Below are 27,662 nucleotides of genomic sequence, written 5' to 3' on the forward strand. Positions count from 1 at the left end.
GGAAACTCTGCTCTTCCTGTCTGTTCCTCCCCATCCTACCCGGGTCCGTGGCTTCAGCTTCACCGACTGACTGACGCTGGTTGGAGGAAACTCAGCCGCCACAACTTCTCTCCACGGTCCCGGTTCACCTTGTCGGTAATGTCTGCCGGTCTGTGTCGCACATGAGCCTCACTGCCGCTCCGCCAGGCGGAGCTCTGCCCTCCTGTAAACTTCACTGAGAGCTGGAGATGTAACTTTAGTTTGGGTGCACGGCTCATTGTATTGTCTGCAGATGAACGTACTGTAAATGCTGCTCAGTAATGACACAGTTCTTCATATGTGCATGTACTTCACCATAGAGTGTTTGTGTGGTTTGGCTTGAAGTTTTAAATGTTGGTGCGGAACTTCTCTCAGGTCCTCTGCTGCTGAGCCTCCCGCAGTGTGAACAGCCTCCACCAGCAGCCCCTCGGGCCGGAGATGGATCGCGGTGGAGCCAGTGAGGGGCCTGGGCCGGGCAGAAGACCCCCCGCTCCCTCCGCCGGAACACCCATGGGTGCCAAGGGGCAAGCGGCACAAAGTGGTCAAAGATCCAAAATTAAGATAACACCCTTCCACAGCTCGCACATAGTCAGCAGCGATGGCGCACTCAGCGGCAAACGAGCAGGAGCAGCTTCTGGGAAACTGATGGCGTCTCCTGTTGTCCTGATCCTGGATACACCTGGGCGTCAGAGTGGCCCGGCTGCCAGGGACAGACCTGATGCTGCTGCTGCTGCTGCTGCTGCTGCAGGGAGCTCAGTCTCTGCAAAGAGCAAGAGCGAGGAAAAAGCCCATGCAAGTCCTCTTGTTGTCAAGGTAAAAAAACCAACTGTAGAGCCTTCCAAGCACATTTTCCAGCAATGAACCAGATCATTTGTAAAACCTCAGCCACAAGTTAAATTCTCTATGATGATATCTGTCGGTCACTGTCAGTTTGTGTGCATGTAGTAATAATCTGGAAGAGTTTTTATAAGTAAGGAATTCTGACATGGACCTTGGAAATTATTTATTCAATCTGTATATCTTAAAATGACGGCACAGATTAATCAATTATGTCAGAAAAATGAGAACACCACCTATCATGTGTCCAGTATGTTGCACATATACATTCAGACACAAAGGCTTTGTTTAAAAATGGGAAGAACAGAGACATAAAGATATTGGCTCACATGATGAAATGAAGAATGTATTAATCTGTGCATGCATTAAGCTTGTCTGACTATCATAGCATTATATAATTGCTCTGCTTTTATTTAGAAGGATGCACATTCCAGGATATACAGCATAAACCGTTTGCCTAAACCATGCTCCTAGTTTCAATAAACGAAGTGCATGTATTGCTTATATTAAATATTAACTTCTATTTGTGTGGCACTTTTCTAAACAAGCATTTAAAAAATACCAAATACTTGGTAAAAAAATGTAAAATCATAAAAGTAATGTTGTTTAGAAGTCAGTTAAACTTCACTTGACGGATGTTTAAAAGAGAAGAGAAACCATTTTTTCAACGACCGCGAAATGTGTTAGTAGCACATTTATACTGAGAAGCTGTGAGTGTAGCTTTTTCTGCTGATGTCAGTGTTTCTGCTTGGACATTTGTCTGAGCTGGTCAGAAATATAACAAGGAACTAATCCATTTAGTTTTTTTGAAGGGATTTGGAACTGTGTTCAATGAAAGGGTGATGAATTTGGAATCGTGCATGTGTTCTCGTACTTCCAAAGTGATGTAATAATTTTTTACTCAGTGCAGAATATTTACAGTTCCAGTTATCTTCCAGACAGGTTTAAAAAAAGGCATCGATAACTTTCTCCAGGTCAGTGTTAGACATAAATGGTTTATTTGAGAGATATCACTCAATGGATAAAAACAGGAGAGAACAGCCTCCAGTACGATTCAAAGGTCCTGACCCAAATAATTCCCAGCATGGTAGTAAACAGCATGACGTCCGGTTTTCCACTATGTATGAAAAAATTATGCTTTCAATTACTTTGTCATATGTATATATTATGTTACCATGTCAGATGTTCATATTAGATTTGGCCAAAGCTTTTAATTATGAGGTAAACGTAAGTGAAAATAATCCCTGTGACACAAAAGCTCAGAAAAAAGCCTGTGTTTTTCTACTTCTGTGACGAGCTGATGTCATATCTCTTTATAATCCACACACAGATCTTTCACCAAACAATTTACCCAAGTAGATTTGGTTTAATCCAGCATACAAATAAGTGATGGTGCCGGTTTACTATAGAGTATTCTGACTACTGCAGAATATCAATTTATCAGAACTTAAAACAATATGTTGGTTCAACAAATTATATGATCAAGAGGAACCATGCACTGTAGATTTAGAAAAGGACAGGTGACTCATTTATAAACCAGTGCGCAGAGTTCATATTAAAAGGGAACGTGCTCACAAAAGCCAAAAATGGTGTACGCAAAAAAACCTGATTTATAAAACCGTGCGCACGCACACCTGAAATTAATGTTCACTTTATAAATCACAGTCCAACAGGAAACGTTCGCATGTGAATCTGCCTTATATTTCGCCCTCCACACGCCAACTTTCAACCATAAATGGTCAATGCAAAGCACCTCATCAATATAAAATTATCCTGCTGACCAATTGTTTCCACAGTGAGTCATGACAGAGTCCCGCCATCAAGTGATGAGGAGTGAAACTTTCTGACACTGACATCGAGGTGTTTGTTAGTGAGGTTATAAATGAGACCCCTGGGCCTTGAAATGACTCTTGAGCTACACAGGAAGATGATTTTTTAAACAAGGGAAATGAAGCTGCCCAGTTGAACAGAAAATTGTCAAAGTGAAAAGACTGTGCTATAAAGAGAGCATCACAAGGAAGGGCTTTAATTTGAGAAAGCTGTGAAGTCATACTTCACACTAAAGGCAGAGTCAGCTTAAGGTTGTGTTGTACTGGACTGATTGACAGTGGACTGTTTGTATGTGAGTAATAATGTGATATATATATATATATATATATTGTTGTGCATACAGGATAACACATATATGTATGAAATTAAATTGAACTGCTTTGTTTTTAAATTGTTCTCTTCAAAGCCTGCGAGCAGGAAGACATCACCTCTCAACACAGAGCTTAGTCGCTGCCACAAAGGCAAAAGCAAAGAGAGGAGAGCTGCCTCCACCTCTGCCAAACGTCCACAAGGTTAGCTCATTCTTTGTTTACAAACTTTAATATTTCGATTCCATATAAAAAGCAGGAAGCAGAAGCAGCTGCTACAGTGTCAACAACATTGCTTTGGATTTTATGATTGAAGTATAGTTGTAACCATGGATAGAGATATTATGTGTGTGTATATAGCAAAGAGCTGAAAACATGCTCATCGATAAAGATTCTTCACAGAATGTCTCCAAAGGTTTAAGTGATTCATATTAATTTATGGTAATCTGATTACTTATTTCAATCAGATTGAATGTCAATAAACTGTGTTTACATTCGATTTCTTAAAAGTTGAGATAAATTTTCCTTTTCGCTGGAGAAGTCTCCTTATTTGAAGCTACAGTGATAATGTTCTACTGATGACGGCTTTATTGTTCCCACACCAGGAAATTTCTAGCCTGACGTTGTCATACTCACAATTCTAGTCAGAATGTGAGTCTGATACTGCTCCATTGGGCTGTGATTATGGGGCGTGTTTCAACCGAACCAGGAAATAAAATTCCTCTTCGCTCAATTGTATAGACCTACAACCAATCAGAGCAACGTAGTATGTGACGTATGTAAAGCGACGCATAGTTGTTGTTAACAGAACTCAACTGCGCGCACGCTGGAAGAAGAAGTAGAAGAAGAAGATCAGTAAAAACGATTTTTGCCGGGGTTGTAAAAATAATTTAAGGATACACGGAGAGCTTACCAACACGATCTCGTAGCCATAAATACACCGTAAAACTGGAATGACATTAAGTATACGATATTTTAATCCATAAAGCCAAACACAAACGTTAAAACACAATAAACAAACAAATCACCACGAGACAAGTCTGATGCGTTAATGTGACAGCGACTCCCGTTCCGCACTACCTGCAGCAAAGTAAATGGGACCAGCTTCCTTACCTCGTTCCGCTGGCGAGGGGTGTTAAACTATAGTTTTTGAGAAATGCCGCACAGCCGGCGTCCGGTCGTAGTTCCTGCTCCTATCCTTGTGCCGGCGCTGTACGGCAGGTGTCTTATTGCACTGGTCCGCAAGCGAGAGATCTGGTGCGTCTATTAACAAGGTCCGCTACTTAAACTGCAGGTATTTATGCGAGGGGAGTCGCTACGTGTAAAACAAAATAAGCCCAACACAAAATAACAGAATAAAACAGTATGCATAAAGTGGCAGGTGTAGCAGGCAGTTACAGTAAAGGTGAATGCACGTACGAACAAGTTCTCCGTATAGGATTACAGCTCCACAACACATCAAACAAATCGTATCGCATTTGTCGGTCCTGTAAGAACTTAATAACACGGTTGGAACCCGACATTCCCCTAGTCCCATCTTCTTTGCAACCATCGGGGCCAGCTGATAGATTCAACTTTTTCCGAATCCCGTAGGAAGGACGGCAAAATCATCTTTTCGATCTACAGATGCCTTCATCGCGTTTCTCTGTTCCTCTTTCAAAATGAATGCGCTGTCGATGTCTCCTAAAACAGACTCAATGGCAGCATCTACACATCTCAGCTCTCCAGCAGCAGGCATGTTTGTGGAAAACAAAGTCAACCCAAGCGCTCTTTGATGACGTAGTTGATTACGTTACCGTTGATCATCTGTCCATCATCGTATAAAGCCCGCCCTGACAATCTGATTGGTCCGGTCGATTTCGGACCGGGCATAATTTCTCCCCAACGGAGCGACTCCAGACCGAACTTCCCGACCTCAAATGTTGTGGGCGGGGCTAAGTTCGTCTGGCATCCAGGCTAGGAAATTTCACCTTTTAGATCAGAATATATCATCGATGTTTAGTGTTTGAGTGCATCGTCATTTTTTTTACATGAGAAAGTATTTTTTATCATTGACAGTTCGTTTATTCAATCTAATCAAATTAGGCTTTTAATACCCTGTATATAATCTTGTAAAAAAAAAAGACTGCCCAGCATACCTTTTTGAAGGAAGTGAAAAAATACTTTTTGTTAATTGTGAAACTGTAGCGGGTCAGAGGACGTCATCTGAGTAGGTGGTCCTTCAGTGTGGTCAAAGACACGATCATGTTCAAATTAAAAATAGACATTTTTCTCACGTGCTAATAATAAGTTCCAGTAAAGTGGAGTCTTGATTTAACATTTATCTTTGGGTGACTCTTTTTTAAGATGTGAGTATTTATTGACAAGGGATTGTGGCCTCTGTCTGACCTCACTCTGTGTGCTGTTCTAGCTGTGAAGAGGAGGAAGAGGAAGATGGGAATGTACAACTTGGTCCCAAAAAAGAAAGCCAAGCCCATTAAACAGCAGGAGAAGGCAGGTCCATTTATTTATTCATTCCTGTATGTCAAACCTCATTTAGCCCTTTAACGCCATGTTCAGAAATTTTTAAGTTATGTGACCAAATATAACACTAAGATTATGTAAAATGTGCACTGTATTAAAATACCCGCCCATCCTATCAACCAGTTTCTTGTATTACACTCTGTAACATCCTTGTTGTAGAAGCTATAACAGTACATGGTTTAAAAAAAACTTTTAATCTAAAAGTCTTGATGTTTAGAAGGCGACCCAGTTTGTTTGGGGGTGGAATCCTAATTTATACAGATGTCACACCTCTATTAATGCAGAAAGAGGAGCCAGGAGCTAGTGTGGAGAAGAGCCGAGCTGCAGCACATGAAAAAGCAATGACTGCCACAGAGGTCCATACAGTCGCACAACAAACGGTTGTCAAAATTGAGTCTCTGCACGAAGCAGACCCAGGAGAAGGCAGCCATGTCGAGTACACAGAGCTGGCTCTGGACTGTCTAGACCTGAAAGCGCAGGAAGAGCTTCTCTCTCCTCCCCAGTCAGGTGATTAAAGCATCTCCGTTTATTTATTTATGATCACCTCAGTTCACAAGGTCCCCTTTCACCTCATACAGGTCACTTTCTTGTTGTTTTGTGTAGTAAAATATTGATTTACACGTGTGTGTTTGTCTGTATATGTGGGCACAGGTGTAGGAGCAGATTCTGAGGTTGCAGAAACCGACCTGGCTGAAGAGTTACCTCTGTGCTGCTGTCGTATGGAGACGCCTTACTGTGGAGGCGGCCTGGCCACATTTGATCAGAGCTGCATGGCCATGGAGAGCATGAATGGAATGGTAATAATCATCTGAATTAACAAAAATACTACAGTGTATCACTTTGCAATCAGATGTGCATGCAGACAGACAGTCAGTAACTGGAAGCACTGGTTGGGGGGGTGAGATTGGTCCTCTTTGGTCAGGGTGGCTTTCCTGATCACTCACCAGGTGTACAGTTCAGATAGAGGTTAAGTGTCACATGATCTAAAGCTGCATCTAATGTCGGAATCAAGGAAATGCTCTATAAGTAGTCCAAATGCACAAATGATGTTGTTACCCTCTTGGGCACACATATTTTGTTATATTTTGTGAACATCTACTTGTTTGTTTCTCCACAGCTGAGTCGGTGTCCGAGGCGAGTGATGAAGCAGGAAATGATGCGGCCGTCCAACACCGTCCATCTACTGGTTCTGTGTGAGGACCACAGGGCTGGCATGGTTAAACACCAGTGCTGCCCCGGCTGTGGACTCTTCTGCAGAGCGGTGAGTCATCAAGTGGACATTACTACAAAATCCTGAAGAAGAAGACATTACAACGGACCGATCCAAGGAATTCGGTAGTGTGGCGATATTTGGGCTATTTAAAGTAGAGTGCACTGCAAATTGTGTCGAAAGCATGATCCCACAAAGACGGGTAATACTACTAATCTTAAATCAATATTGAATACTAATCTTATATGAATATTTCATATTTTTGATATCGTCCAACCCTATTACTAAGAAATATCTCGGTCAGATTTGATCTTGGTCAGGGGACTGGTCAAAGGCTTGGTTTTCAGACATGGAGAGAACTCGTACACAAGTTACAAAGAACTAAGAAATGATGGGGCCAGTAGGGAGAGGAGGGAGATGTTCCTTTGCAGCTTGATCTCAGCCATGTTGATCTCAGCCATGTTGGGTACTTTTATCTGAAGCAGCAGGCCAATCAGCCGCAAGATCTGCCGTAGTCCTCCTATCACCCTGTCCACGTCAGTGGATGTGTCCACATTTTTTTCTCTGTTTAAGAAAGTATTACATACATGGTTGAAACTCCTGTCTCTATAAGTAGTGGTTGAGGGAATCCAATCTTACGAAATAATGATGATTCAACTGAAAACATATTTCAACAAGAACGATTCACAGTAGAGGGCTGTCTCATCTAAGGCTCTTCAGTGCTCTCATGAAAGCACATTTCAATTCACTAGATAGAGATGTTTGTTTGGATCTGCAACGAATTGCACACGTCAAAAAATATCAGTCGCCTAAAGATGTCAGATTTTTTTTAAATAATGAGCCGTGAATAACTTTTTGAATAATCAAGAAAATGTAATGTTTTTTTTACTATGTTAAGAAAATGAATCAATGACGATTTGAATGCCTGAAATAATTAGAGATTGCATTTCTCCTCCTGGTTTGTCCCTCAGGGCACCTTCATGGAGTGCAGGCCATATGGCAGCATCTCACACCGCTTTCATCGCGACTGTGCCTCCATCTTGAAGGACTGCAGGTTTTGTCCCCACTGTGGAGAGGATGCCAGTGGTGCAAAGGAGGTCACGGTGCCAAGGGCTGATCATTCGCCCTCTGTACCCAGATCCAACCCCAGGTTGTCACTACCAGCTGTGCCCACTGTTGCCAACCTGCCTTCAGTACCAACCACACCTGCTGTTCCACAGATACTCAGAGCCAAGAAGACCAGCGAACCTCAGAGGAGCAGAAATGAGAGCCCGAGCAGGTAAATCACTTAACTATTAAGTATATATAGATCATTACAGTTTATTACAACTGGGGTCAGATGAAACTTATTGTTTGTTGTCTCTCTCCAGGTTAAAGGGCGAGACTGTCTGTGCTGCACAGAGACCTAAAGAGTCACTAGAGAGCATCCTCATAGCACTGGATGATGAGAAGTAAGGTCAACCATGAAATATTTTGATATCAGTTTGCAAAGAAAGTGCAGCACCGCACCACAGTGTGCACTTAAATGTAAATAATTAATAGAGACCTTTTATTGTTTTTAGCCTGAAACCAAAGAAAGTGAAGTACCCCACCAGACAGCTGTACATCTCTGCAAAGCAAGGAGAGCTCCAGAAGGTCATCCATCTCTTAGGTAACTCAAATATAACAAAGTGGCTTCAGCTAAAGAACATGTACACACAGAGCCCTTTATTAGGAGCACCATTCTAATTAATACAGGGGAGTTCCTCCCTCAGTTTCGCTGCACATTCATTCCAACCTCCTGGTCAACCACATTACAAAGCCTGTAACAGATTCACATCTGGTGAGCGGGAAGGTCTCTGAAGTACACTTTCATGTTTATGAAACCAATCTGACCCTTTGATTCTGTGACATGGAGCATTAGCCTGCTGGAAGTAGCCATTAGAAGATGGTGAACTGTTGCGTTAAAGGGATGAACATGGTCATGGAACATGTTCAGACCTTGTATTAAAATGCGTTCTAAATGTGTCTCCTGTGACCACTTGTGAAGTGATCTCACATTGTACATTAAAAAAAATGTATTCTGGCCTCGCTTTCTGCCGCCATAACTTCTTTTCAAAAACAGTTAGTCACTGAAACGCAGTGTATCATGGGATAGGTTGGGCCGAGAAGGATCTACTTGGTCAAGCCTCCGTTGCTTGGGGGTGGAAGGACTTAATTATCGGCCACATTCAGAGAAGCCTTGGAATAGGGACAGTCCAGTCGGGCTGCTGTGAGTCTTATGGTTCTTCAAATGCAGCCTCCAAAAGATTCGGCCTTCGAATTACACAGAACTTGTTTGTCTGTGTGTCAGCTAAAGTGAGGGATCAAAAAAGAAAGAGAAAAGCCAGGTGGTGCTGAGTGAATCAACAAGTTAAAGATCTACTATGAAGAAAGATAATCATCCTGATCATTATGTGGTGACCCGTGTCAATATTGTGGCAGTGGCCACAAATCAATCAATGTATGAGAACTGAGAAAATACTTTTCTCAGTTGAAAAAAATTCACTGTGAAACTGTAGGAATGTACGTAGAGTAGGCACATTCTTACTTCAAATGCGCTCAGCATGCATTTGAAGGAAGAATTTGGGGACATGTGTCCAGACCACCGGTAACCGGGTCTGGGTCATTGGATCTCTCTCACTTTTGAGGACACATTGTGGTGCATTCAGACCTGTACTCAGCACTGAGCCGCTGACCACATGTGATCACATCACTCAGGACAGATGCTAATACCAGCTGTGAATGGGGTCTCAGATAGACTGTGATATTGTGTCAAGGAAATATTCCCCACATCATCACACCACCAGCAGACTAAACTAGACACAAAGCATGTTGGGCTCATCATGGATTCATGCTGTTGAACCCAGATTGTGACTCTAGCATCTGTAGCCTCAGCAGAAATGCTAAGTCATCCGACCAGACAAAGTCACTGGCTTCACATGTTTTCATCTTTCTACTGTTTGAACATTAAGTGAATCTGTACCTGTATCTGCAGGATGTTATAAATCCTGAAGGATGAGTGCCTACATTTTAACATCTGTATTATTGCACCGTAGTACTAACTTTTGTACTCTACAGTTGCTGGAAAGGACCCCAACTTTTTGATGGAGGGCCAAAGCAAACGCACTCCACTTCATGCAGCAGCTGCCGAGGGTCACCAGGAGATCTGCCACATGCTCGTTCAGGTGAGAAGACTTGTGGTGTCACCACAGGAGATACACCAGTATTTGTTAGTAGTAAATCTGTTCTCACTGTTCTCAACTCCCAGATGGATGTATCTTCGCTTCTCCACCTTAAGGCCTTGGGTTAAAAGCATTTAATCTCTTCAACCTCTATTGTTTAGCTAACACCCATGTTTATATATAGAGTTCCAGGCAAGTCATCAGGATGACATGTATACACATTAAAGAGTTATTTATAAATGTCAGTGAGGTTATTAAAAGATAAAATGTCGGTAAAAATAAAATGATGACAAGTTGTGAGGCAGATGCAAAAGAGACTGATCCTGTTTGTATAACCTAAGGTTACAGAAGCAGGTGACTGTAGCTTTGAAACTGTGTTGATTTGTGTCTGCAACAACTACAGTTTAAGCAGGAATGAAATAAGCTACATTCATTCTAATAGTGGTTTAATTTTTGTATCTATTCATGTATCAGATTTAAAGTACAGATGGTAGTGTTATATTTGAGAGAGATGTCCATGTTGTGGTCCAGTCCCTAACCCAGTTTGAATTATTATTGCTACCTTTGTTGTATTACACAATACATGAAAGGTGCAGAGCTCTTATTGGCAATTAAAAAAAGGACTTAGAGCTACATTCTCAATTGCTAGAAAATTATCCTTTTCATTAGGAGAACTGTTAAATGGTGATCGTGGCTAAATCCTGTCAGTTGATGACATTGTTCTACAGTGATTAGTGATGTGTGTTTGTTTGTGTGTGTCAAACACAAAGGCTGGGGCCAACCTGGACATGTTTGATGAGGAGCAGAGAACACCACTGATGGTGGCCTGTGAAAGCAACCATCTGGACACAGTGAAGTATCTGCTCAGAGCTGGAGCCGCCATCAGCCACAAGGTGGGTGGGCACACTCTCAGTCAGCTGGAACATCTCTCATATCAGCAGGATGTGAGATCATGTCTGATTCTGCTTCTTCATCCATCACTCCGTCCAATCTCACTCAATCTCGCTGCAAATCACCAAATTATTTTTATTTTTACCACCAGAATTTTGTTCTTTCTAGTTTGTTTGTTGAGTTTGACTCATGACATATACTGAAACCAAACTATTTTAGATTGACAGAGATTTGCTTGAGATTATTTGGATGGTCAAAGAAGACAAAAGAACATTATTAGGATTACAGTTCAAGGACAACACAAAATCAGACAAAGTGACAATGTAGAGATATTGGAAAGAAATAATCAGATGAAATAATCCCAGACACGTCAACAAATGTGTTTTTTGTTCAACATTTTTTGTGATAATAATTTTCTTCAAATGGTGGCAACAGGTGTCCATATATGTCAGTTTTCCGAGCTTTGGTATGCTTATGACCAAATATCACATGGCTCTCTTTGGCCCTATTCAGACCTCTATTCAGTGCTTTGATGGGAGCATAATAACAAAGAAGGACAGAATGTTTTTGCATGAGGCCCAGCTAGCCTTAGCTGAAAGAAGCTAAAATGTAAAGTTTTCTCTGCGGGTTTGTCATCAACGGAGACACCGTTGACATTTATTTGATCTGTTGTTAATGTAACAAAATTGATTAGTGTAGCCTGTAAATATGATTCTGTAAGTGCAATACATGGCAGAGACATGGTAGACTACAGAATATAAGTATATAGAGTCCTTATATACATTAGATCATTAAAGCCATTTGCAGACATGACCTCTGGAGAATGTTGAGAATGTGTGAGAGGTTGTCTTTCAAGAACATCTCAGCAGTACATTCCCGAGTCAGACGTGTTCACAACAACATAGAAATCTCCAAAGCGTTCTGGGGAGGGTTGGCACAGCACATTGACACAGGCATCAGCCCTTATCTCCAGAAGCTCTCTTGGAATCTTAGTTGGTGTATGGCCCAAATTTCTTTATGAGATGATTGTATTGTAATGTTTTTTTTAATTTGTTGCGTGTTAGAAACGTCATCAACACACATACTCGCTCGCAGTGAATCCTGCGCAGGATCTCCTGCTGTGTTCTCACATCGGCTCATTCAGACATTCTGCAGAGTTCTTACTAGGGGTTGGCTGGAGAAACTACACACATACAGCTCCTTATGAGAATGTCAGGAGAGTATTCTGAGTTCAGTGCATGTCTGAGAGCTCTTTAAGGGATCATCGTGTTAAATATACAACATTTTGTGACCAGGTCACCTCTAGGCCTTAACCAAGCTCGAGAGAGGATTTTATTCACAACATTTCTGAAATGATAGACGCATCTTTCTCGTCCTCATATCCTGTTTAACCGACATGTCCCATGCAGTCTAAACACCAATCAAATGTCATTTCTTGTGAACTCTAACAGTGGCTGCTGCAGTGCAGTGTTGTTCAATGTGCATCATGTTGTCATCCCAGGATATCATGGGTTTCACCTGTCTGCACCTGGCAGCTAAACTGGGACATTATGACATAGTCAATCATCTACTCTCCAAGGCATCCAAATACATCAACTGTCAGGTAAAACATACATCAGTGCTTCCATTAACTGCTGCAAAAAGATAATGCTGGGCAAGTGAGTCAGTCATATGTTGGTCTCACTGTTTGCAAAAGTTTTTCGGTTTGCATCTGTGCAGGATGACGGGGGATGGACTCCCATCACCTGGGCCATCGAGTACAAGCACAAGGAGTTGGTCCACCTGCTGTTGGCCAGAGGGGCCGATGTTAACATGAGAGACAAGGTTAGTTCACCAGACACAAAGTTTCACAACACACACACACACACACACACACACACACACACACACACACACACACACACAGAGACTCACACGCTCTCTGACAAATTTAATCTCATGGGGTGCATTACCACAGTTTAAATTTAAATAAAGTACACTGGAGATCCAGAAGGGCAGCGGGTGCTGTGTCACCTTGATATAGAATAAGAAGTAGACCTTACTTATTTTATGTGATAATTAAAAGTTTAGTTTTATCCAACAGGATGAGTTCGTATCTCTGGTCTTCGTTGTAGGTACTTGATACTTGACCGTATTTGTCCTCTAATCCAAGTGGTTTCTTTAGTAAGAAGAGAAGTGACAGTTTTCTAAAAAGATTATTTAAAAATTAAGTTTCAGCTCTATTAGGATTTTATGACGTTGACATAAACTGCTTGAAATCATCTCTTCTTTGCGAAACAGATTTTTTCTTTCACCTATCACTTGAACTTGCCGGGAACCAGTTAGACATGTTACACGCCTTATTCAGTAAAACTAAGTACACCACGTGCAACATCACTCAAGTGATAAATGGTCGAAGGTTCAGCAATAAAGCCTTTCCAGCAAAGGGTCACTGAAAAGGATCATGTGTGAAGAATAGTAGAACACAGCCTTTGAGCCAAAAACAAATAAACATTTGTTTGAAATAGACTTGTAGTTTCTATGCATTTCAGTGGAACCGCTGCTTCTGTCAGGACACCATGCCTGTGCTGACCTGTGATGTTCTCTTGCTTCAGGAGCAGAACGTCTGCCTACACTGGGCAGCTCTGTCAGGCTGTGATGACGTCGCCCATGCTCTGCTGGAGGCTCAGTGTGACCTCAACGCCATCAACATTCATGGTGATGCTCCACTACACGTCGCCGCCAGAGAAGACCGCATGGAGTGTGTGATGTGAGTGTTTGGTCCGAAAACAAGTTTCACTCTGGTTACACATACGTTTTTTATGTTCAAAGTTTATACAATGAATATAATGATGGAGTCAGCCTGTGGGCGTAGAGAATATGGAATGGTATGCCAGAGCACACACCCTAAGTGGGGTGCAGGTGGAATACATGTACAAAAGTGTATTTCAACTAGGGTTGTGATATTATATAAGTTATTGTTATAATATTAATAATACACATGGGATAACACTTTGTAAATAACGACATGTTTCACACTCTAACTTAGTGGGTATGAGTTCTAAATAGGGTTGGGCGATAAAACGATAGCAATAATTATCTCGATGTAACTTTTCCTCGATGGTAATATTAGACATGGTTGATACAACATCGATGGAGATCATTCCATCCATGTTTTGACAGACAACACAAACAGACAATGATTATGAGAATGGCGCAGCACTGAACCAATCCTGTGACTGGAATAGAGTCACAGGCATGTCAAGTTAGGTTGACGCACACAGCACAGAGTGTAGGAGCAGTAGCAGCACACATGCTGATGTTTGGGCTCCTGCACCGATGTGGACCGCTCTGCATCGATGCAGTGACTGAACATAATCATTTTTTCCATTACGTTCGTTGTGTCAGCGGGTTTCCGCCGCTGAATAATTATAACCAGCGCTGCTTAAGGATTAGGACAGACGCTCATTAAAGACAGACACAAGCACACACACACACACACACACACACACACTCCTGAAGACAGAAGTTCTTCCTGCAGATTATGATGCAACACTGTGTTTTAACTTCATTGTTGCAGAAGAAGTGACGCCACGTTTATCCAGGAACATAAGTATGAATTCTTCAGGTCTTTATTAAGAAGCAGTGGCACTGATTTGATTTAAATCACGATATATCGATATTGAGTGATATGGAAAAAAAAATGTGGTAAGTTTTTTTCCATTTAGCCCAGCTAAAAATGATCTTTTCTACCCTATGTGGTAAGAAAAACTGGCTTTTAAAGCAGTGGAGATACAGCTGTTTATGGCGCACACCCCAGTTCCCCCTCTCTTAGTAGGCAATTGATTAAAGTTCTGTAATTCTGCTCGTCATTCTTCAACACTTTGCTGAAGAGGAAAGTATTCATGAAAGATATTGTCAAGAAGGGAAAACAGCACCCGTGAATGTCTGTTTGTCCAAAATGTCCCTTACCCAAAAGGAACTGGAGGTCAGTCCTCTCTGTACTTCATCTTAGGGCGTAGAAGAAGACATGACCAACTCGATCCACAGAATAAAAGCACGCTGCTGACTGCCAAAGAGCGCTGGGCCCCTGTTTACTTGATTCTTATTAATATTGAACGTATCACATCCAAATTGCACCAAACTCTGCACTAACCTCACCTGGGCCATATTCAATACACTTGCCAACCGTGAAGCCGATGAGTTGGATGTTTCACGAGATATGTGTTCTGAAGACAGGCAGACGTTTGTGGAATTAGTAGGTCGATGTGTTTAACATGAGTGACTGCTGCTGAAATGAGAAACTACCCTCTCAGGAACACAGGGAGCTTTCTACAGCTGCCAGTGAAGATGTTGTGTGTGCTATCTCATATTTGATACAGTCAAATACAGGGTCTGAAAGGATCCTTTAAAGTCATGGTTGTAAAGTCAAGTCTTGTTACGGTCACATTTGATTTAGATCAAGACATAATAAATATGCATAACCCCTTCAATGGCTGTCATGTCCGCATACTTTTGGCTACATAGATACATTGACTATTAAAATATCTGCAGTATATTGGATAAAGCTCCCATTTTGATATACGCTTTGATACAACAGTTTTTAAACTTTCTGTTTTTTCTTTGTTTGTTGTCAGACTTTCTTTGACCGGTCCTCAGATTTGTAGTTTACACTTCTCTATGTGCAGGTTGTTTCTGTCTCGGGGAGCCGACGTCAGTCTGAGGAATAAGGAGGGACAGACTGCTCTGGACTGCAGCGTCTATGGCTCCAATATGTGGACAGCCCTCAACACCAACAAGAGGCTCACAGAGGCCCGCAGAGGCAGGGACTGTCGAGGAGAGAGGGTGCTCAGCAGGTAGACTGCACTACTATCATGTGTTGTTGTTGTTGGCTTGTGTATAACATGTATGTATTGACATGTTATTTTGAACACATATTGGTGCCATCTGCTCTCTTTGTTTGGGTTATTTGTGTTTGCACTGTTACTTTGTGGGCTGAGGCATCTTGACAGTTTATTCTTTTAAAACACTTTGAAAACACTTATGACAAACAACAAAATGATGACCAATGTTGTATGATTTTATAGGACATTATATTAGAGTGGGATTATATATTATATTATTATATAGATGTATTATTAAGGATGTTCTGAAAACAGATTCAGGGAATCAAGTAAAATTGTTACCTTTATAAACAGAAGCAGAGTTTTTTCTTATTTAAATTTACCTTGACAGGTTTTATTGTATGAAATTTTTTTTTTTTTAATAGTTAGTTCAACAGCTAATTGTACAAACTGTGTTCAAAGTAGAGCTGCTCTGGATAAACATAGTCTCACAAAGATGTTTCATCAAAGAGGCTTATTCAGTTCTCTGCTGATGTTGAGTCATCCTTACTAAACTACAACGACTGAAGAACCAATTTAACTCTGCACCTGACACTGACTGAATGTGACCAAACAAAGCCATTTAATTGTTAAGTGAAAGGTCAGTGGGCAGAGCCACAGACCAAAATAGATTCTGAAAGGTCAACTGAGCTTTAACAAAAACCCTCTTTTCATAGTCATATTTAATATTAACCATCTCTTCTTTGAGCTCTTTACTTGAGAATGCACACGCTAGGAGATAATATTAGGGGAATATTTGGGGAACTTGCTGATAGAGATGTTTCTCTGTGTCCATTTAAAGTAATACTACTCACTTAAATGTGTTTTATGAGCGCTCAATCTCAATTGTAAGCAATACCTTTTCTATATCAATCTTTCTGTGTAAATGTTGTAAATAGAGGGTGAATTGTAGATGTAAATGTGTATGTGTATGTGTAGGGGTGTTTGGGGGTTTCTATAGGGGCTGTGTGTGTGTTTATAGTCGGCCAGTGTTTCTGGTCAGCGTGCTAAACACCAAGATAGGATAGACGTTGTTAAACCTCCAAGGAAGCTCGGCACCAGGCTTCACATGTTCAGTGGCGGGGTGCAGCCTGGCCTTGGGGCAGGTGGTAGGTCACAGCAGCCTTAATTCTGAATTAACAATGCTGTGGTCATCTTCGTAGACAGTGCTGAAAAGGCCAATGTGCTGGTGGAGAACGGGATCATAGTGAACGATACGTTTATTTTTCCTCTGCTTCTCGCCACAAAGCCATGAAGTGTACAGACTGAGAAACATTTTCTCAAAAATCCAACAAGTTCACACATTTTAAGCCCCATAGTAAGTAAAGTTGGTGTTGTGTATTTTGTATATTAAAAAGGGGATTTTAATTGAACTGAAAATGGTTTTATAGACCGGAATCACTTGGAGCCTCACTGTGCATCACAGAGGTCACTGAAGCAGCTACTGTAAGCTGGGGATTTAGTGGATTTGTGGAGAAGGATGAATGGTAATAAAAGAGAATATACCTGGGCTCACGCCAGAGGGAATTTAATATCCCTGGCTGGGTAAGACCGGTTTTATGGTTTTAAATCTCATTTTAACATCTTTGAAAAGTGCAGAGTGACGCCTGTTGGTTCTCTGATTATTTGTAAGGTTTTAATTGCATTTCGACACAGCTCTTTTTGCGTGACTCTCAGTGAGTATAAAGAGGATGAGGTACTCTGTAGATCCTCTTGTGGATACGACAAACATCCTCAATAGGTGGACTGAGAGGCTGGAGGAGAAGGAAGGGACGATGCTGCAGGAGTACAGCGACAGGGTGAACCAGACTGACCCTTTTCCAGAGCAGGGTTTAGCCTGGATGGCTTCTCAGGACTGTGAATATGTGGACTTGCTCACACTCAAAGGAAAAACTTGTGTATAAGTATTTTGTGAAAGCCCACAGTTTCAAGTGACAGAGACTTCAAAAGACTCCAAGCATTCTTTTTAAACGGTTTGGTGAGACATTGCCTTTATTCTGGGAGTCGGTTATAAAAAACTGACGCCCCTGTGTTAGTGGCAGCTCCTAAATCTGATAGTGGGAGAGGCCAACCTGTCCAGTTACAGCAGCAAGAACAGAGTAGAGGGCATGAGGCACCTCCTGCTCATCTCTGGATTGATTTGAGAGGAATGAGTTACTTCAAGGTTTTTTTTATCAAAAAGTGGTGCTATAATGATTCAGTATGTTCTGTGTCAGGTAATGACTTAATATTTAATACTGTTTTTAAGTAGGTGGTAAAATGCTCTGCAAAGCATTTTTGTGTCCCAGTGGATTTTAGGTTTTTAAAACAAGCTTTTTATAGATCAAAAAATATGTCTCTCTCTTTCTCTCTCTCTCATAAGATTCCACATTATGCTCAAATTATTGTGTTATTGTCTTGATACAGATATCGTATATTCTGTATATAAGCAGTATATTATATGTTATATGTTTTCTGTTATTATACATATTTGAATCATACTAATTCCTCTTTTTCTTCTCGCAGGGACATTTCTCGGGGGTATGAAGCAGTTCCTATCGCCTGTGTTAATGGTGTCGACAGTGAACCCTGTCCTGAAAACTTTAAATACATACCAGACAACTGTGTCACCTCCCCATTGAACATAGACAAGGACATCACTCACTTACAGGTGAGACTTCAGCTCTCTGTTTAGTGTTTGTTAACATACACGTTTGATGTATTTTTATGTGTTTAAAGAATAGGTCTAGTTATAACTTATATTCTTCTTATTGTCAACAACTCCCACACGAACAATGAAGTGCACCCACAAATAAATATTGTGTGTGTATCTAATTTATTGAAATGACATTTAATATGATACAGTGATTTAAGGTGTAAGCTAAAAAATATAACGCCTGACTTCTAAAAACTCATTATTTGTGTCATTCAGCACTGCAGCTGTACAGACAACTGCTCATCTAGTACCTGCATGTGTGGTCAGCTCAGTCTGCGATGTTGGTATGACAGTGTAAGTACACACACACACACACACACACACACACACACACACACACACACACACACACACACACACACACATCTGCATCAACATCATTTAGATAACAAAATTACATTTGGGGCTACTTGTAACTCTCAATTTTTTTATCATTTGTTTTTTACCATGAGCCCTGTTAGTATAGACAAAATACAGATGAATAAATGGACTAAAAAATATGACTTGAATCTGACAAATGTATATTATTGTCCTAGTATTTAATTAGATTTTTATGCCTTGTTCAGAAACAGATAGTTAAAGGTTTAAACATGTAATTTTCTTTTGGAAATCAGTAGGGGAGAGGCAGACAGGAAACAAGGAGGAGAGAGAAGGGATAAGACATGCGACAATGGTCCTTGAGAACTTGCCTATTTTGTTTCCGTAGAAAAAATCTAAAGGAATGAAGACCTACTGAGCTATTACAGAATATTGATGTCTGATGACATGCTTGATGGTGTGTGTGCAGGAGGGTCGACTGCCTCTGGACTTCTCTCAGCGGGAGCCCCCAGTGCTGTTTGAGTGTAACCATGCCTGCTCATGCTGGAGGACCTGCAGGAACCGAGTGGTCCAGAATGGACTGAGGTAATGTTCCCCTGTTTGAGATGTTGATTTTCAAATAAAACCCACTGAGCATTTTATTTCCCTAAACGAAAAAGCCCCTTTGAAATCCTGGGAATTATATGCAGAGCATCGAAAGTAGTTTTCAGTGAAAATTCACTCATTATCTACTCACCACTATGTCAAAGAAGTGTTTGAGTCTACAAAACATTTAGGAGTTTCAGGGGTAAACATCGTTGCAGCCAAATCCAATACAATTGAAGTAAATGGTTTCAGAATTTTTGAAACAGAAAAAAGAACAGAAAAATAACCCAGAAAAACCCTCCATAATGCTCCTGTGTTGTCATCCAAGTGTCCGGAAGCCCCGACATTCAAATTCGACTTGAAACAACGTCATTTACACCATGTTTTGAGCCTAACAGTCCTCTGATATCCTCCTCGGACCCGCGTTCACATTCCCACGCACACAAGCTCACGCCGAAGGGTACGCGTTAGCATCGCTATTTCATGTAGTGCAATTTTTAGGCTACAAACACGTTTGAAACATATATACGTTTCAAGAAGGAGTCAACAGTTACTTCAATTGTATTTGCATTGGCTGAAACACAGTTTACACCTGAGACTCCGAAATTGTGTTGTGGACTCAAACACTTCACACAGCTCTCCATCGGCATAGTGGTGAGTAGATAATGAGTGAGTTTTTGATGACCTTTGACTTTAAGCTGTGTGATCCAGTAACTTTCCAACAGAGCTGGGAACCTTTGTAGGAACTCTCTGCGCTTCCACCACAGGGACCAGTTTCTTAATTGCGTTCTGGGGAAATCATCCCTTCAGAGTCCCTGCTTGGTTGGAGCTTGCAGCACTGAACATGCCTGATTGGTTGAGTTTCTTTTTTCAGCTGGTCAATCTCTGCAGTACTTCATAAAATGTAATTTCAGCTATATGAGTATACTTTGTTAGTAATCTCTTTTCTACTCTAAATCAAGTCCAGACTCTATTCTCCTGAGTTCAGATCAGAAAACATTCATTGTTATTTTTTATCTTCACCTGATTAGAATCAAGAGTTTATTGTAGGGATGCACCGATATGGAAATTCTTGGCCGATACCGATATTTAAAATAACAATCTGGCCGATAGCTGATACCTATACCGATATTTGTTTATTTTCTTTTTGTTGTTATTCATTCACCCTTTTGTGCCAGAAAAATAATTAAATCATTATTTAAAAAGCACTATTTAAAAAATGTTCAGCCCTTCATCACTCTTATCTTTTAATGACACAAATTGAATCAGATTTATGAAACAATCTTTGATTTAACTAAACTTTATTTAACAGAGACATATAATGACCATTTTTCCGCAAGTTGAAATGGTTCCTTGGGATCTTAATAAAATGACTGTAACATATTTTGGTCAAAATACCACAAGGATTATTTAAAACAGCACCTTTTTACCCTGTCTAAAACAGCCCTGTTAAAGTATCATTATAGAGAACGCTCTTCTCATTGTTTTACGGTAGCAGTATTGCCCGTTTATTAGAGGTGTTACGGCTTCTGTGTGTATGACGTATGTTGTCAGTTCCCTTGTTACCTGTGCATGAGACGGATGAATAGAGCCGATGCACATGAGAATAAAATACTTAAACAGACGCTACGCTCATACTTTTTACGCCAAGTTACACTGCGTGAGTCAAGATCATTTAACAAGCCCTCCTCAGTTTGACCTGTTTTTAGTGTCGGGCAGAAATCACATCGCGTCAACACCCACCGTGGCGCTTCGCGATGCTTGTTTTAATTAAACAGTCGGATTCCCCTGGTCCGCACCAGTTCTCAGTCAGCTGCTGAGGCGAATATCGGCCGCTACCGATGTTCGGCCGATAAATCGGTGCATCCCTAGTTTATTGTCATATGCACAAATCGATTACATTTAGCAGTCGCTTGCAAGGAAATGCTTGGGTCACAAGCTCTCTTATAACAATGCTCAGAATATATCAAGCAGACAAAAAAAATATAGAGTAAAATAAGATAAAATAGAATATAAAAATTAAAAATAGAAATAAAATATTCATATCTAAAATATATATATACAGCTTTAAAAAAAAAGGAAAACATTAGTGCAAGAGGCAATAGAGGAGACCAATTTAAGCCTCAGGGGAGATCGCTCACTTGTGATTTGACGAGAAAAGTCACGTGACACATGTTATGGTGTTAATATTAAGAGGAAACTGAAGCCACAGTAAGAGTACAGATGGACAGACACATTCTGACAACATCCACACTAATATGTTTTACTTTTTAAACATCACTTTTGCTTTGTTGACGCATGGTGTCCACACTACTCCAGTCTTCCCCACTTTATAAATAGACTTTTGGAAGCACTGCTGATCTTGTGTTAGTTTGAAACTGGGGTTTCCCATTTTTGCTTCCGACTGGTCACATTGCAACTACATGCAGCAAATACAAAACATTGATCCAACTCAGTGTCAGTAACAGTTCCAACTCTTTGATGGTTGATGATAAGAAATCCCTGCTCATACTTTTCACCATTGCTCCTCATTTGTAGTATTTTATGTAACAAAGCAACCAGCTTCAGAGGAGACAGTCTGCTTCCTGTTTACAGCAGCAAACACATGACTGTAATGGCGAACACTGTATGTAAATGGCCTGATATTATACTTTTTCAGGCGTGTTTTATAGATGGAGATTATTTCTGATACTGACTTAAAAATGCTTGTCTGGATGTAGGTTCTTGTTTTGAAATGGAAACTCAGTTTGGATGGGTGTCACAGTCTATGCAGACAGGGCTTTTATTCAGGCCAGTGGATAAGAGAATCAATGCTTTCTTACAGGAAAAGGATTGCCTCAAGATGTGGTCTTGTGAAACTCTGTTTTCCTGAATAAAATCAACGCTATCTTTTCTCTTAATGTTGCTCAGAAGCTTGCTACCACTTTGTCAGCTGCTGGATTAAATAACCACCTTTTGTTGTTGGTTTCAGAGCCCGGCTGCAGCTCTTCAAGACACAGAAGATGGGCTGGGGAGTGAGAGCCATGCAGGATATCCCTCAAGGAACATTCATTTGCGAGTGAGGACAGGTTCTCATGAGAGAAAGGGATACACTCAGTGTTTTACAGCATTAAATATTCAGCAGAAGCTGTGCACTGAGCTCTTTGATTCTTCCACAGATACGTCGGAGAGATCATCACTGATGCAGAGGCTGACAAAAGGGAGAATGATTCTTTCCTCTTCACCCTCGACAATAAGGTGATAGAATAACTTGACCCGGATATTTAAAGCTGCACTAGGCTACCGTGCACGTTAACACATATGCGTGCGCCCACACACACACACAGACACACACACACACAGCTGTGTCTCCATGACGTCAGAGGATATAACATTGACTTAATTCCCTAACTATAGTTACTAGTTGCCTTACCTTAACCTATGAATGGCAAAACTGAACTGTTTAGTGCAACCAATCCTATAAGAAGAAGACTGGATATTTTGGAACAAGTGGAAAGAATATATGGATCAAACATTTAAAGGTATATTATTTAAATCAGGGAGATTTATACATAAGTCTTCGCTGTTGTCTTAGAGACTGTAGTGACAGAAAAAGAGCTTTATAGAGTCTCAATCGAGAATTATAGGTGAAAGGTATAAAGGTGCCATAAATTGTAAATAGTTTTGTATTTATAACGCTTTTCTAGTCTTGATGACCACTCAAAGCTCTTTACAGTACAGTTTTGCATTCACACATTCACACAGTGCATCTATTAGCAGCACTTTCTTGTTCTATGAGGGCCAAATCAGGGTTCAGCATCTTGCCCAAGGACATTTCGGCATGCAGATGGGTCAGACTGGGGATCAAACTACTGACCTTCAGGTTGGAGGATGACCGCTCTACCCCTCAGCCACAGCCGCCCGATAAAGTAATTTAAGTAGTCAGAGCAATTGAAACTAATCCATTTGAAAATACACTGAAGCCATGTCACCGTGTTCTTGTAATGGGAGCAGGAAAATAGAGTTTGTACAATGATGAGTTATGAAAGGAACAATTCTGTATATTCTGTTCTAAACCATACTGAGGGGTAATATTAGTCTTAGATGCAGCGTGGTATACAACATTAACATATTCCAATATTAATAAAGTGTGTTCACTTCTAGTACAATAAATTGTGTTGTAGATTGACCTATAAATACATACAATTGCCACTTTCATCCACCATTCTACACAGTATCTCATAATGACAATAATGTTGAAATTGTAAACTGAAAGCTCTTAAGTATTCAGACCGTTTTCTGTGGCTCCGAACTGAGGGGTGAGTCCTCTTTAACTCAAATCTTCCTTGAGATCTCGCTGAACTTGACCTGAGTTGGCAAATTGAACTGATAAGAAATAGTTCACAATAGAAGTAGAAAGATGTTGGAAAGAGCGTTCATAACCACAAGGTCGTCCAGCTAAACGGGTAAAGGAGGAAAGATGGGCCTCAGTCCGGGAAGTTCGCTAGAACTCTTTAAGGTCCTTTAGGAAGACCCGCTCCAGACCGAGGAGAAGTTTCCCCATTTAGTACGACAATGACCTGAAGCAAATTGCCAAGACAACAGTGTCTTCAGGACAAGTCTCTGCCTGTCCACGAGTGTCCAACCACATAGAGCATCTGTGCCGAGACCTGAAGATGCAGCTCACAGACTGTCTTCCTCCAGTCTGACTGAGTGAGAGAGAATCTGTCAGGAAGACTGAAATAAACTGCTCAAAACCAGATGTGTAAAGAAGACTGGAAGCTTCCACAAAATAATAGAAAAAGGAGCTTCTATTAAGTACTGAAATAATACTCTGAATACTTTTCAAAGAGATTTCACTTTTTACATTTTAATTGATTTTCTAAAGCATGTCTCACTTAGTCATTGGGAGTTAAAGAGTGAGCAAGAGTGAAGAGGGAAATTGGAAATCTTTTCCATCTAGAATCAAATCTACGACACATTTTACTATTAAAATGCTGACGTGCCCTGAATATTAACTGAAGCTTCTGTCGATGGTAGACATTTTGAGATAACGACCAACACCTGGATTGTGTGTGCTCTTGTGTTTGTCAAGAGGTGGCGCTGCTGAGCTACTCATCAACACACTGATCAGTGTTTTCATCATGGTTTTCCAGACTGTGGTTGATGATTTGATGATGGTTTGTCTAGTTGTGACACCTCAGCCTGTGTATTTGTCCATTTTGCCTCGTTATTCCCACTCGATGAAGAATGAGGATGTGACCAGCCTCCTACCACAAACTGCCTCTGTCATGCCCCCTCCATCCTTTGGAGGCTGGAAACATGTCATCATCTACAGTCCTTGGGACAGTTGGGATAAAAAGGAGTACACAGAAATTGTATTGAAATAGAAACATAACATAATCGTTCCATATTGTTCCCATTGTGTCCCACTGAGGACCCCTTCTGTCGGGAAAAATTTAAAAAATCAGGCCAGGTTTGATCTAGAGTTTGGGAGATTTTTTCATCTTTTCAATGAGTAATTCTAATGTACTCACTCAATTAAGTGTGGAGCCTCACAAAAAGAAAAATGAGCAGTCAGACAAACAGTTTGGAAACGACAGAGCAGTCAAACTTCTGTTTAGGTAGACAATAATAAATGACCGAGCTGTTTTCAGACCCACTTCCTACTTCAACTCGAAGTCTGACTCTTTGTCCTTATCATCGTGTGTAGGTGGGAGATGTACACTGTATTGATTCAAGACTTTTTGGCAACATCGGCCGCTTCATCAACCATCTGTGTGAGCCCAACCTACTGGCTGTGAGGGTGTTCACCATGCACCAGGATCTACGCTTTCCCAGGATAGCCTTCTTCTCCAGTCGGCCTATCAAAGCTGGAGACCAGATTGGGTGAGTGACAGAAAACCCCGCCCATCTCTCTCTTCTGTCTTCCTCTTCCTGTTCAGGCAAGAGCTTTGAAATAAAAATGTAAAAATAAAGATAATCTGATTTGACTGGTGTCTCCTTCTCACCAGGTTTGACTATGGGGATCACTACTGGAGGGTAAAGAGCAAGTACTTCAGCTGTCAGTGTGGTTCTGTCAAGTGTCACTACAGACACGCACTCACTGAGGATCACTGATCTCTCTTTCTACCTGAACAAATTCTGCCACTGGGCCCTGTCTAATGTCAGAAACAATTCCCTCTGAGCCAGATACAACACAAGAGTGACACTTGGGTAAGAACCCGGATGCAACTTATTTCTATGAAGAATGCCGCCTGCCACCAGCCAGAAATACTGTATATGAGAGAAGGTCCAGCTAGTTTTAAAGAGCCAATGATCAGGTTAAAGATTGTTGTAACAGTCACTGACTTTTTCTTTAATACTGCGACCAGTTGTATTTGAGAATTACTGCAGTAAGATAATGTTATTGGTAGTTTGATCCTTCCTATGAACTTTTTACTACTTGTCTACTTAGTAATTAAAAACCTTTTAAAACCATATTTTGTCATCCTTTTTTTCATGGAGTCGCTCAGACACATCTTTCCTTCTTGCTCTAACTGAGACACTAAAGCATCAGGGAGGACCAACCCGAATGTGAGCCTCTTCATCTCAGTGTTGTTTAATAGGTTCCAGTTTGTGCACAAGGTTATTGTCACATTGAGTAAATAGACAAACACAAAGTTTGAAGAACAATCTAGTGGTTAGTATTAATGTTCGTCTTTATTAGAGCACATTGCCACAAATCAGGAGAAACGGAGCCAGACCAAAAGTACAACAAATGTGAAGAGAGGGATGGTCAGTATCAAAAAATGCACAAACGACACTGACATCCTTAAAAATGTAAATACACTGAGAACTGCTGGAGTCTGTGGCATCCTGAGCTCGGCCTGGACCTCGTGAGGAAAGAAGAGTACTGAGACATGCTCCTGCCAAAATGTTGGGATGGAGAATGCTCCCCTCTGTATGTCAGCACTGATCCTTTGACCATTGTAGAGATTGCAAAAGGTCACAGACCAAATTTCCTCATGTATTTTTTCACATGGATTCACCGTCCATTGATGAAACACAGTTAATAGAAAAGCAATTAATTATTTGTTTATTCACTGTTACTACATGATCTTCTTTCATCATCTTCACGGAGGTGATTTTTTCCTATTATCAGATCATCTAATTTTCGTCTGCTCAAACAAAACTGAGGACCGAATGAAAGCAACTGTAATTTAAACCTGTTTACATGTGATCAAAAAATAAAACAACTCCAGTTTTATAAATGTTTCCTGTTGTGGCTCAGGAGGTAGAGCGGGTCATCCAATCACCAGAAGTTTGGCAGTATGATTCCATTGTCCTAGATTCCGTGAGCAGAAGAGTACTTTGCCAAGACACTGGACCCTGAAAAGCAATATTTAAATTCGGATAATTTACCATTTAATATCAACATCAAAGATATACACCGATCAGCCACAGAAGTAAATTCTGCCACATAATGATAATAAAGGCTTATTAAAGGTTTGTGGTCTTAAGTTAAACTTATTATCAACTAATTTGACACAAAGATGTGATTAATCCACCAGTTTACAATAGGTAAGGTTTTTCATGTTGTGACTGATTCGTGTTGGTTTCTTAGTCGAGCTTTGAAGCAATGGCAATGAAGGACAACCACAAAATGTGTTTTCAACCACATGCTGAAATCACATCTCTGGTGTATCTGCAGAAATGTGCATGTAGAGATTCTGTTGGGTGTGGGGCCACGTCAATTAATCAACCAGACATCATTTATATAGCACTGTTCATACCAAACACATTTCAAATTAATTCTGTTTTAATGGTATAGTAACATACATTATCTCAAGGCACTTAACATGTTAAGGTAATGACCTTAATATTATAGAGAAACCATCAGTTCCCACCATGAGCAAACACTTGCAAACACTGTGGAGGGACAAAAACATAAAGAAAAAGAGAGGAGAGGTGAGTGGAAAAGAGGGGACAGAACAGAGAGAGAGAGAGAGACCAGGAAAACTTGGGCCACCCTTTTACTTCTATCTTGCTTTTATTAAATGTATCTATTGTATTTGTCCTTGTTTTATTGCTAACATTTTCTTATTGATTTTATTGTAAAGCACTTTGAGCTGCATTTTATGTATGAAAGGTGATGTATACATAAATGTATTATTATTATTATTATTATTATTATTATCATTACTATCAATATTATTATTAATATTATTATTACTTGTGGCCGGGGCAGCTCAGGGGTTAGGACGGTCATCCTCTAACCAGCAGGTCGGTGGTTCGGTTCATCCAGATACTAAACCACAATTGGCCCCTTCTCATAGAGAAAAGTGCTGCACATAGATGCACTGTATGAATGTGAGTGTGACTGAGTGAATATAAAACTGTATTGTAAAGCACTTTAAGTGG

At 40.6% G+C, this 27,662-nt stretch overlaps 1 protein-coding gene across 1 annotated transcript; it reads left to right on the forward strand.

Annotated features, from left to right (window-relative positions):
- On the forward strand, window positions 1-25,739 carry ehmt1a (euchromatic histone-lysine N-methyltransferase 1a). Its single transcript, XM_053420374.1, has 23 exons — window positions 1-135; window positions 394-831; window positions 3,092-3,197; window positions 5,404-5,490; window positions 5,805-6,023; window positions 6,168-6,313; window positions 6,634-6,777; window positions 7,698-8,005; window positions 8,097-8,177; window positions 8,289-8,377; window positions 9,826-9,932; window positions 10,700-10,822; window positions 12,322-12,423; window positions 12,540-12,644; window positions 13,415-13,569; window positions 15,488-15,655; window positions 18,188-18,332; window positions 18,594-18,671; window positions 19,165-19,280; window positions 22,252-22,338; window positions 22,439-22,517; window positions 24,973-25,148; window positions 25,274-25,739. The coding sequence occupies exons 2-23, from the start codon at window positions 457-459 to the stop codon at window positions 25,377-25,379; spliced, it is 3,102 nt and encodes a 1,033-aa protein (XP_053276349.1). The 5' UTR covers window positions 1-135; window positions 394-456; the 3' UTR covers window positions 25,380-25,739.
- Window positions 25,740-27,662: the final 1,923 nt, after the last annotated feature.

This window comes from Pleuronectes platessa, chromosome 4, assembly GCF_947347685.1.
Source record: "Pleuronectes platessa chromosome 4, fPlePla1.1, whole genome shotgun sequence".
Taxonomy (NCBI): Eukaryota; Metazoa; Chordata; class Actinopteri; order Pleuronectiformes; family Pleuronectidae; genus Pleuronectes; species Pleuronectes platessa.